Consider the following 12,464-nt stretch of genomic DNA (forward strand, 5'->3'; position numbering starts at 1 on the left):
TTTCTCTCTCTATCTGCTCTGTCAAAACCCCTCATATTGTACTGAACAAGTGTTACCTGTAAAACCACTTGCTTTCCAACCCAGTCGAATGCATAGAGGGTGTTGGAACCCACCACACCAGCTGGCAACTTGTTGCAGGTTCTCTTTACCCTCTGAGGAAAAGAGAAACTGTGTTGAGCTTGTATAGGACTATAGGTAGACGACACTGGGGGTTACTGTGCACAGTTCTGGTCTCCATATCGCACTGGGAGTTACTGTGTACAGTTCTGCTCTCCATATCATTCAAGGAGTTATTGTGCACAGTTCTGGTCTCCATATCACACTGGGAATTACTGTGCACAGTTCTGGTCTCCATATCGCAGTGGGAGTTACTGTGCACAGTTCTGGTCTCTACATCACACTGGGAGTTACTGTGTACCGTTCTGGTCTCCATATCACACTGGGAATTACTGTGCACAGTTCTGCTCTCCATATCATTCAAGGAGTTATTGTGCACAGTTCTGGTCTCCAGATCACACTGGGAATTACTGTGCACAGTTCTGGTCTCCATATCGCAGTGGGAGTTACTGTGCACAGTTCTGGTCTCGACATCACACTGGGAGTTACTGTGCACAGTTCTGGTCTTCATATCAGACTGGGAGTTACTGTGCACAGTTCTGGTCTCCATATCACACTGGGAGTTACTGTGCACAGTTCTGGTCTCTACATCACACTGGGAGTTACTGTGCACAGTTCTGGTCTCCATATCGCACTGGGAGTTACTGTGTACAGTTCTGGTCTCCATATCGCACTGGGAGTTACTGTGTACAGTTCTGGTCTCCATATCGCACTGGGAGTTACTGTGCACAGATCTGGTCTCCATATCGCACTGGGAGTTACAGTGTACCGTTCTGGTCTCCATATCACACTGGGAGTTACTGTGCACAGTTCTGGTCTCCATATCACACTGGGAGTTACTGTGCACAGTTCTGGTCTCTACATCACACAGGGAGTTACTGTGCACAGTTCTGGTCTCCATAGCACACTGGGAGCTACTGTGCACAGTTCTGGTCTCCATATCACACTGGGAGTTACTGTGTACAGTTCTGGTCTCTACATCACACAGGGAGTTACTGTGCACAGTTCTGGTCTCCATATCGCACTGGGAGTTACTGTGTACAGTTCTGGTCTCCATATCGCACTGGGAGTTACTGTGTACAGTTCTGGTCTCCATATCACACTGGGAGTTACTGTGTACAGTTCTGGTCTCCATATTATAAAAAGAATGGAGAGACATTCGAGAAGGTGCAAAAAAAAAGATTCAGAAAGAGGATTCCTGAGCTGAGAGGTTTTCCCTATCGGGAAAGATTGAACAGGCTGAGGTGCTTTTCTCTCGAGAACCGAAGGCTGAGGCGTGGCCAGTCCAGGAGATGATAGAATTGTACTGCACAGGAGAAAGCCATTCAGCCCATTGGGCCCCTGCTGGTCCTTCAAAAGCGCCAACGAACTAGTTCCACTCCCATCCTGCTCTTTTCCCGCAGCCCGACAGATTTCTTGTTTTTCAATTATATTTCGAGTTCCCTCCTGAATGTTACTATTGAATCGGTTTCCAACAGCTCCTTCAGGCAGTGCATTCAGAGTACTGTGTACAGTTCTGATTTCCATGTCGCTCTTTAAAATTAAGAGTCATTTCTATAGGGTAGAGGTAGAGAAGATATTTCTACTTCTGGGAGATGAAAAAAAAACTAGGGGATGATGAATATTAGTCAGTAGTAAATCCAGCAGAGAGTTCAGGAGAAACCTGTTCACCCAGAGAGTGGTGAAAATGTGGCACTCGCCACCACAGGGAGTGGTTGAGGTGAATAGTGTCGATGTAATTAAGGAGAAGCTGGATAAACACATGAGGGAGAGAGGAATAGAAGGAGATATTGATGGTGGGAGATGGGGAAGGACAAGTGGAACATAAACAGTAGCATGGACCAGTTGGGATGAATGGCCTGTTTGTGTTCTGTAGACTGCGTGTTAATTCTGTGAAAGGAGAGAACAGACTCGAACCCAGTCTGCTCCTGTGCTTGGCGCACTTTTTAAACTCATGGTCTCCCCAAACTGGCGCCAGGCCACATTAGGTCAGAAACAGACTGGTGTGGTTTTTTTTGGTGTCTGCTATGCAGCTGAAGGATGGGTGAGGACACAAGAGGAGGGCGGTTTAAAAATGAAGACCACGTGGACTGATTTTCTGAACACTTTGCATTTTGACTTTTGCAGAGAGATTTTCCACTGCGGCAAATGCAGATTGTCTACTGCCGGCACTGCGAGCAGAGGGAGCCAAGATAGAGGAGGAGTCCGAGGTGCGTGCGTGGCAGGTTCTGTCGTTGCATTGTCGCCCAGGAGGAGCCTGCTCTGTGTCGTCCGGAGTGGGCCCGCACCCTGGCAGGGGGTGGGGTGGGGGGGCACCGGGTGGGGTGGTGGTGGGGAGGTCGCGCCATCCCCTCTCTCCATCCTCCAGTAAATGGAATCGCTCCACACCTGTATCTGCAAAGTATCAGGCCTTAACCAAAGCCGGAAATCGAAATCATGTGGGGCCTGGACAGAGTACATCGGGAAAAACTGTTTTCATTGGTGGAAGGAGCAAGAACAAGAGGGCTCAGATTTAACTTAATTGGCAAAAGGAGCAATCGCGACAGAGGATAAACCTTTTCACGCAGCGTGTGCTTAGGATCTGGGATGCGCTGCCTGGATGTCTGGTGGAGGCGAGGCTTTTGGGAGGGAATTGCATTGTTATCCAAAAAAGAACAACGTGCAGGGCTACAGGGAGAAGGCAGGGGAGTGGCACTAGGTAAATTGCACTTTTGGAGAGCCAGCGCAGACACAGTGGGCCGAATGGCCTCCTCCTGTACTGTTAACGATTCTGTGATTTTGCCTGATGAAAATTTGTGTTTTTGGCGCAAGTGAGTTACGATCTGGAATGCACTGTCTGAAAGGCGCTGGAACCAGTTCCAATGGTCAGTATCAAAAGGAGAGTTGGATGTATACAACAACTACTTCTATTTATATAGCACCTTTCAAATAGTTGTGTCCTAAGGTGCTTCATCAGGAGCGATTATCAAACAAGTTTTGACACTCAGCCATGTAAGAGGATGTTAGATCAGGTGACCAAAAGCTTGGTCCAAGAGGTCGGTTGTAAGGAGCATATAAAAGAGAGGCAGAGAGGTTTATAGAGGGAATTCCGGAGCTTTAGGGCCCTGGCAGCTGAAGGCATGTCCGCCAGTGTTGGAGCAATTTGTTAGGGGCGGCGCAGTGGTTAGCACCGCAGCCTCACAGCCCCAGTGACCCGGGTTCAATTCTGGGTACTGCCTGTGTGGAGTTTGCAAGTTCTCCCTGTGTCTGCGTGGGTTTTCTCCGGGTGCTCCGGTTTCCTCCCACAAGCCAAAAGACTTGCAGGTTGATAGGTAAATTGGCCATTATAAATTGCCCCTAGTATCGGTAGGTGGTAGGGGAATATAGGGACAGGTGAGGATGTGGTAGGAATATGGGATTAGTGTAGGATTAGTATAAATGGGTGGTTCATGGTCGGCACAGACTCGGTGGGCCGAAGGTCCTGTTTCAGTGCTGTATATCTAAATCTAAAAAGTTGGGGGTTGTGCAAGAGGCCAGAATTGGATGTTGTAAAAGGGGAAGTTTGCAGGGCTGTGGGAGAAAGGGCAGGGGTGTGGGAAGAATTGGGCAACTCTCCAAAGAGCTGGCGCAAGTACGACGAACCGAGTGGCCTCCACTGTTGTGTGATTCTGTGATTACAGTTTGCGAGCTGTTTGCTGTGGAGAAAGACACATAGTCTGTGAGCAGTGGGCAGGTGGAATTTCACCAGGAGTGAAGGGGAGCTTCTGGCGGAATTCAATCCTGGGCAACATGAGGAGAGAGAGCAGGAGTTCAGAACTAGCGGAATCAGGCAGTTTTACTGTGCGCACTGGGAAAGGCCATTCAGCCCATTTCTCGCCCCCCCCCCCCCCGTGCTAACCCTTTGCACATTTTTGTTCTTTGTGCAGCTCGGTACTGGGTCAGTAACCGTGTGTAAATAAGAGCGATTGCAGTCTATTTCAGAGTAGCTCTGCCTGGTATCTACCCGCGAGCCCAGATTGCCAGTGTTAAATATAGACCCTGTGGTTTTGGTCTGCTCAGCCTATGCTCGAGTTCGCTGATTCCTTTTTGCCAACTTGCTCTGTGTGCTTTCTTCAGCTAAAAGTAAACTTGGAACCATACCAGTGACGCATTCTGCAGTGTCCTGTTACAGGACCATTTCATTGCCATTCTGAACACAATTAAAACCCTCCCCTGATACTTGCACAAGTGTAGATGCCCTCGTTTGAAAAGCCACAACAGGGGAGACGCTGGCGTAGCCACTGGACTAGTTATCCAGAGGCCCAGGCTGATGTCCCGGAGGCGTGGATTCCGATCCCACCACGGCAGCTGGTAGAATTTGAATTCAGTTAATTAATTTATAATCTGGAATTGAAAGCTAGTCTCAATACTGATGCTATGAAACTATCTTCAATTGTCACTAATGCCCTTCGGGGAAGGGAATCTGCCATCCTTACCCGATCTGTCCTACATGTGACACCAGACCCACAGCAATGTGGTTGTCTCTTAAGTGCCCTCTGAAATAGCCGAGCAAGCCACTCAGTTATCGAGGGTAATTAGGGATGGGCAACAAATACTGGCCTTACCAACGACGCCCACATCCCATGAACGTATAAGCGGGGAAAAAAAAAGTGTTTCTACATTTCAAAGACTTGCTCTGCGACAGCTATGCAATGTCCGATCTGGAGCCTCAAATCATCTGCTGTTTAAATCCTCATCGATGCCTTTGTTAGCTTCAGACTCGAGTATTCCAACGCTCTGTTGGCCCGCCTTCCATCTTCCGGCCTTCATAAAGCTGACTTCATCTGAAACACTGCTGCACTGTATCCTAACTCCAAATCCCATTCACTGCTCGCCAGCCCCTGTGCTCACATGATCCGCCCAAGGCTTGACTCTTTAAATTCTCATCCTTGTTTTCAAATCGCTTCATGGCCTTGCACTCTCCCTATTTCTGTAACCACCTCCAGCCCTGACAACCCTCGCAGATCTCCGTACTCCTCCAGGTCTGGCCGATTGCGTGTTCCCCTCCTGATTTTTAATCGCTCCGCCATTGGCGGCTGTGCCTTCAGCTGTCCTGGGCCCTAAGCTCTGGAATTCCGTCCTTAAACCTCTCTGCTGCTCTCCTCCTTTAAGGCGCTCCTTAAAACCTACCTCTTTGGCCAAGTTTTTGGTCAGCTGTCCCAGTATCTCATTACATGGCTCAATGTCAAGTTTTGATCATCGATCCTGTGAAACCCCTTGAGCTATTTTCCTACATTAAAGGCCCAGCATCAACGCAGGTGGCTTTTGTTGTCGGACTGTTACGACCAGGGCGGGAGTAATGCACTGTTAATTCAGTCCCTCTACTCCACAGGTCACAGCATATAAATAAAGTTTCCCACCTACCAGAAAAATAGCCAAATTAAATACTACTTATTTATCGCCAGGATAAAGCACACCAAACCAGGTTTCTTTAAACAACAAAATTAACTATTTATTAATAAACCAAGTTTTAAATGACAATGAGATGAATCTATATGTATGAAAGGATTTTATAACTCTTTAATCTTCCTAACCTCAAATGCACGCACACACACTCATTTACCAGTGGTTAACCGGGGAAAATGGAAATATTATCTTTACAAGAGTTTCTTCGGAATAAATAAATAACTCGGTAGTAACTTTTGGTCATATTTTCCTGGAACGGTGAGGTGTCCCAGAGTCGAATAGTCAGATGCTACTCTGTGTCTTTCCAGATGAAATTAATGAACACGTTCAAGGTAGTTCGTCTGCAGCAGGAATCTCAGATCTTTCAGCAACAGGTCTATTTTTAAATTTTAAAGTGGTAGTCGAACAGTCGAAACTTCCTTGAGAGTTCGGAAACTTCCAAAAATGCACAGGACTTAGTCTCAGTAAAGGGGCATTCTCCACAGAGCAGAGCAATTACAGAACTCACTCTTCAGACACTAAATTCCTGAATGGAGACAACAGAAACCTGCCCCACCCAAAACACACGTTTTCTTTCTCCAAAGCAGTCTCTCTCCACAGAGCGTAGCGACTCTTCCTTTCTGTGGGTCTCCCTCTCTTTGATGCAGGGATTATTTTTCAAGAGAGTGTCTTTTCTGGGCTGTATTCCTGGCCAGTTTCCAGCAGTAACTCTTTCAGCTGCTCACAGCCCCCAGGTTTCTTCTTTTACTGCCAAAATGGAACTAACAGTTTTTCCACAGGAGTCATAAGACCGTCTTAAAACTATTGGGTTGCTTGGAAACAAATTGCCCTGCAGCCTGGACTCTTCAAACACCAAACCTCTGCAGTTATTGTCCAGTGTGCTTATTTCGGTCTTAAAGGTACACAGAACTCCTACTTTAAAAAAAAAAGGTTATGACACTGCCTGATGTCTGGCTTTGGAGGAGCCGTTACTTCCTGTGGCTACAAATTTGAAGCCCCCAGCACAAACTCCATACCCTTGTCACCGACTCCATCCCACTCTCTGACCGCTGTCTCAGAAAGCACCAGACTGTCTGTGACCTCAGCGACCCAATTGACCCCAATCAGAACTTTCCACCCTGTGTTCTCTCCATCACTAAAACCTGCCTACTGCCATCTCCAGAATGTCCCCCGACTTTGTCCCTTCATTGTATTTGGGCCCATTTAGTGACTTCTCCACCCTTTGAGTCCAACTAACTTGGGCACGGGGTGCATTTATAGCATGACATGTTTACATAGTCAGTTCCCATTATAAAAGTCATTGCAGCGTGGCATGCTTATGTTTTTTACGAATGGAAGGCAGTTTCCAGTGGCGTTCCACAGGGCTCAGTGTTGGGTGCCTTGCTGTTCGTGCTATGTATTAATGATTTGGACTTAAATGTTGGAGGCACGATTGGTAAATTTGCAAATGACACAAAAATTGGCCGTGTAGTTGATAGTGAAGAGGATAGCCGTAGACTCCAAAATGTTATCAATGGTTTGGCTGAGTGGGCGGAAAAGTGGCAGATGGAATTCAATCCGGAGAAGTGTGAGGTGATGCATTTGGGGAGGGCAAATAAAGCGAGGGAATATACAATAAACGGGAGGACATTGACAGGGGTAGAAGAAGTGAAACACCTTGCACTGCATGTCCACAGGTCCCTGAAGGTGGCAGGACAGGTAGCTAGAGTGGTGAAGAAGGCATATGGAATGCTTTCCTTTATTGGCCGAGGTATAGAATTCAAAAGCAGGGATGTAATGCTGGAACTGTACAAAACGCTGGTTGGGCCACAGCTGGAGTATTGCCTACAGTTCTGGTCACCACATTACAGGAAGGACATAATTGCTGTGGAGAGAGTACAGAGGAGATTTACAAGAATGTTGCCAGGGCTCGAAAGTTGCAGATATGAAGAAAGATTGGATAGGCTCGGGTTGTTTTCCCAAGAGCAGAGGAGGCTGAGGGGGTGGCTGAATTGAGGTGTACAATATTATGAGGGGCCTAGATAGAGTAGACAGGAAGGACCTGTTTCCCCTAGCGGAGGGGGCGCAGATTTAAGATGATTGGTAGAAGGATTACAAGAGACATGAGGAAAATCTTTTTCATCCAGAGGGTGGTGGGTGCCTGCAATTCACTGCCAGGAGCTGTGGTGCAGGCAGAAACCCTCAATTCTTTTAAAAGGTACCTGGACATGTACCTGAAGTGCTGTGACCGGCAAAGCTATGGACCAGATGCTGGAAGGTGGGATTAGATTGGGCACCTCGTGTTTTTTTTCAGCCGGCGCAGACTCAGTGGGTTGAATGGCCTCCAACTGCGCCACAACGTTTGGATGTTTTTTTTTAATAGTGCTGCTTTCTGTTTTTTTTGTGTGTTGCAGGAGCTGGCGGAGAGGTTTCTCGAAGGCCAGTTTGCATTGGAGGTATTTCTGGAGCAGTACAATGAGCAGCGTAAACTGGCCCACCTCCGGCGGATCCGCATTGAGAAGCTGCAGGAGATCCTGAGCCAGCCCAAGGAGCCGATGGCGACAACGACGCCTGACCTCTCGGAGGCCCCCTGGCCCCAGCCGAGCCCGGGCCTACCCCTGCGGCCCCCGCCTCCCGTCCCCTGGCCGCCGGATGCCCAGCCCCCCCCCGGCGCCCGTCCTCACGCCCTGCCTTACGACCCCAACCCGGGTGTGGCGGGCGTCCCCCACCAGGTGATTCCCCCTTACCCTCCTGCTGCAGTTCCTGCCCCACCCTTCTACCCTCAGTCTCAGCCTCAGTGCCCCCCCTACCCTGTCCAGGGGCAGTTTCCAGCCAGCCAGCCACCTTACCCAGCTTACCCCATGCCCACATATGGCTATGGCCCCTCAGGCCCCCCGCCTCTCCCGCCCAGGCCCGGATACAGACAGCCCCAGTCTGGTTACCACATGCCCCAGCCCCATTACTAGCGGCTGGAATGGGAGCCGCATGTTGCTACTGCCAGCGGCTGACTGAGAGTGTGTGCGTGTGTGTAAATATTATACATATTATAGTATTTATTTTGGCCGATGTATCCCCGGGTCGCACGTTTTAATATTTGGGTTTGTGTTTACACCTGTTGACGACCGCAGCAGGGCTGCATCCCTCTGGCAGTGTGGCAGGCACGTTGTTCTTTTTTTTTAGCAGAACTGTCCCTTCCTGCTTGCTGGCTTCTCCTCTGATAGCGTTGTGGCTCAGTGGGTAGTATACTCGTCCCTTGAGTCAGAAGGCATTGGGTTTAAGCCCCACTCCGGTCGATTTAGGCCCCATAATCCCAGGTCAGCGCTCTCCCAGTACCAGTACTGTGGGAGCACCGCGCTGTCGGAGGGTCAGTACTGTGGGAGCGCCGCGCTGTCGGAGGGTCAGTACTGTGGGAGCGCCGCGCTGTCGGAGGGTCAGTACTGAGGGCGTGCTGTGCTGCTGGAGGGTCAGTACTGAGGGAGTGCTGCACTGTCGGAGTGTCAGTACTGAGGGAGTGCTGCACTGTCGGAGGGTCAGTACTGAGGGCGCACTGTGCTGTCGGAGGGTCAGTGCTGACAGCGAGCTGTGCTGTCGGAGGGTCAGTACTGAGGGAGCGCTGCACTGGCGGAGGGTCAGTCGTGAGGGAGCGCTGCGCTGTCGGAGGGTCAGTACTGAGGGAGCGCTGTGCTGCTGGAGGGTCAGTACTGAGGGCGCGCCACAGTGTTGGAGGATGCAGTACTGAGGGACTTCATTGAATGAGGCTTGTGCATGGCTTGTTCGAGATGCTGTCTGCCGGTATTGGACTGAGAGAGAGACACAACTGTGTAATGCTGAGGTGGAGTATAGGTCCCTCCCTTGTGGGGAGGGTGCAGTGGCTGGAGTTCGGCAGCTCACGGAGGGCAAAGGGGTCTCACGATGTGGTGGATACACCCCAGTGTCTGTGCGGAACAGGTTCCTTGTCCCTTCTGCTGCAGTGGAGCCCCTCACTGGAGCTGCCTGGTGCATTGGAGCAGGAGGAGGCCTTTGAGCCCCTCCAGCCTGATGCGCAGGGACGAGAGGAGGCAATTTTGGCCCTTGAGCCTGTTGCGCAGGAACAAGGGGAGTCCATTCAGCCCCACCCCTCCTCCTCCTCAATAACCTGTTCCACTATTCAATTAGCTGAATGCCATCAACCTGCCTTGGCTCTGTCAACCTTCATCCCCTTCCCCAACAAAAACCGATCAATCTCAGTTTGGAAACTATCAGTTGAGTTCCGGCCTCACTAACTTGTTGTGGGAGAGAGTTCCAGATTTCCCCTCTGCTTTGTGTGAAGAAGGGTTTCCTGCCTGGCTCTAGTGTCATCTTAAACACCTCGATTGGATTACCCCTTAATCTTCTATGCAGGGGTATAAATTATCCCCACAACTGACTGTTGCTACACGTGACCCTGGATCATGGGGCTGGCAAGCTGTTCTCCTGCAAAAACCATCGCAATAGAAGCTGATGCTGCTGTCTGTCAGTTTTGTAGCAAGAGTCCAGAAGGCGGGCCTAAATTCCCGGGACTGATTCTCCAACATCTTTATTATCCAGCACTGTAACTCCCAACGAGCCCGGTGGGGGGGGGGAAGAGGGCGGTGGGCAGATGGAGTTGATGGATGGGCTTATAATGGGGCATCCTGTCCTGGGGCACAACACATCCCTCAGCCTTTGTGGCCCAGTGTTTAGCACCTCTTAGCTGTGGAACTGATCTTTGCACCCCCAACCCTCCCCCCGCCACAAATCCCAGCATTTGTACCTCAGAATGGTGTTGCATTTCGAGGTTTCTGTCGTTGAATAGATGCCTCAATTCAGCTAAGACCAGGGCTGCCCTCCCAGTGCCCCAACCCCAGGAAGAGGAGTTGAATTTGGAGTTTGGGGGAGGGTGGGAATGCCCTTGAGGAGGGGTAGCGGGGTGAAGGTGTGCTGCCTACTGCAGTCAAATAGCCTACCGATGATCGCTGCCTGGCCTCCCACAAGACTTGAGCTGGCCTCCCAGTACCCAAACGGCTGCCTGAGGGCGTGGCGAGACGCTGGATTTTACAGAGTGACAATGCGTTTGAACAGGCTTATCAGTTTATCACCGTCTGGAATTGCACAAGAACGGGGCTGAACTCCCAGTAGTGAAGCCCAGTGAGAGGAAGTAATGGGGTGCGAAAGTGAGCGAAACCACAGAGAGGGATTGTGCGTTGGAAGTTACTCTCAACATGGCCGATATTCATTGCCTTTTACAGCTTTATAAATGCAGCATTCACAGTGCGATGCTGTTCGAAATGAATGTCTTGACCAGTTACACAGATGTTTATATAGAAGAATTTAATGTTTAATTGTCCTGTGTTTCTCTTACAAAGCATATGATTATCAGACTGATTTGAATGATCTTGGACATGTGCATTTAAAACAAAATGTAAAATATCATTAAAATCTTTGCCATTGTATTTACGAATTAAAGTTTTATCTTAGCTCATTGTTTTTATCTTGTACAGTGATTGTATCTGCACATCCCTGCGTTGAAATAAACTTCCGATAAGTCATTTTTTTTTTAAAGTGAAAGGTACTCAATATTCATAGGGCAGGCACAGTATAGGTTAGAGACAGAATAAAGCTCCCTCTATAGTGTCCTATCAAAAGCATCCAAGACAGGTACAGCATAAGTTAGATACAGAGTTAAACTCTGCATGCACTTATTCTCATGGGATGTGAGCATTGCAATCAAGTGGGCTGCTTTGTTCTGGATGGTGTCGAGCTTCTTGAGTGTTGTTGGAGCTGCGCCCATCCCGGCAAGTGGAGTGTATTCCATCACATCCCGACATGTGCCTTGTAGATTGTGGACAGGCTTTGGGGAGTCAGGAGCCACAGAAATGCTAGCCTGCAGCCCATTCCTGCAGCTACAGTATTTGGCTCATCCAGTTCAGTTTCTAGTCAATAGAATCATGGAAAAATTACGGCACAGAAGGAGGCCATTCAGCCTGTCATGTCCGTGCCGGCCAAGAAGAAAAGAAAAATAGAAACTAGCCGCCCAATCTAATCCCACCTTCCAGCACCTGTTCCATAGCCTTACAACTGGCAGCATTTCAGGTGCACGGGCAGGTACCTTTTCAAAGAACTGAGGGTTTCTGCCTGCACCACCGCTCCTGGCAGTGAATTCCAGACACCCACCACCCTCTGGGTGAAAATGTTTTTCCTCATGTTCCCTCTCATCCTCCTACCAATCACCTTAAATTTGTGCCCCCTGGTAATTGACCTCTCCACTAGGGGGAAAACAGGTCCTTCCTGTCTATCTATTCTTATCAATTGTAATCCCCAGGATATTGGTGGTGGATTCAGCGATGGTAATGCCATTGAATGTCAAGGGGAGATAGATTCTCTCTTGTTTGAGATGGTCCTTGCCTGGCACTTGTGGGGCATGAATGTTACTTGCCACTTATCAGCCCAAGCCTGGATACTGTCCAGGTCTTGCTGCATATGGACAGGGACTGCTTCAGTATCAGAAGAGTTGTAAATGGAACCAAACACTGCAATCAACAGTGAACATCCCCACTTCTGACTTTATGATCGAGGGAAGGTCATTGATGATGTTGCTGAACATGGTTGGGCCGAGGACATTGCCCTGAAGAATTCCTGCAATAATGCCTCCACAACCATCTTCCTTTGTGCTAGGTATGACTCCAACCAGCGGAGAGTTTTCCCCCATGGTTCCCATTGACTCCAGTTTTACTCAGGCTCCTTGATGCCATATTCAGTCAAATGCTGCCTGATGTCAAGGGCAGTCACTCTCACCTCACCTCTTAAGTTCAGCTCTTTTATTCATGTTTGGACCAAGGCTTAAATGAGGTCAGGAGCTAAGTGGCCCTGGCAGAACCCACACTGAGTGTCAATGAGCAGGTTATTGCTGAGCAAGTGCTGCTTGATAGCACTGTCGACGACCTCTT

General features: G+C 49.3%; 1 protein-coding gene across 1 annotated transcript in view; it reads left to right on the forward strand.

Annotated features, from left to right (window-relative positions):
- Nucleotides 1-10,999, forward strand: part of vps37c (VPS37C subunit of ESCRT-I) — a 34,913-nt gene extending 23,914 nt beyond the window's left edge. The window contains exons 4-5 of the mRNA XM_068059843.1: nt 2,245-2,327; nt 7,935-10,999. Of these exons, the coding sequence (XP_067915944.1) occupies nt 2,245-2,327; nt 7,935-8,486 (635 nt within the window). The 3' untranslated portion in view covers nt 8,487-10,999. The remainder of the gene's footprint in view (nt 1-2,244; nt 2,328-7,934) is intronic.
- Nucleotides 11,000-12,464: the final 1,465 nt, after the last annotated feature.

The sequence above is a fragment of the Heterodontus francisci genome, chromosome 28, assembly GCF_036365525.1.
Source record: "Heterodontus francisci isolate sHetFra1 chromosome 28, sHetFra1.hap1, whole genome shotgun sequence".
NCBI lineage: Eukaryota > Metazoa > Chordata > Chondrichthyes > Heterodontiformes > Heterodontidae > Heterodontus > Heterodontus francisci.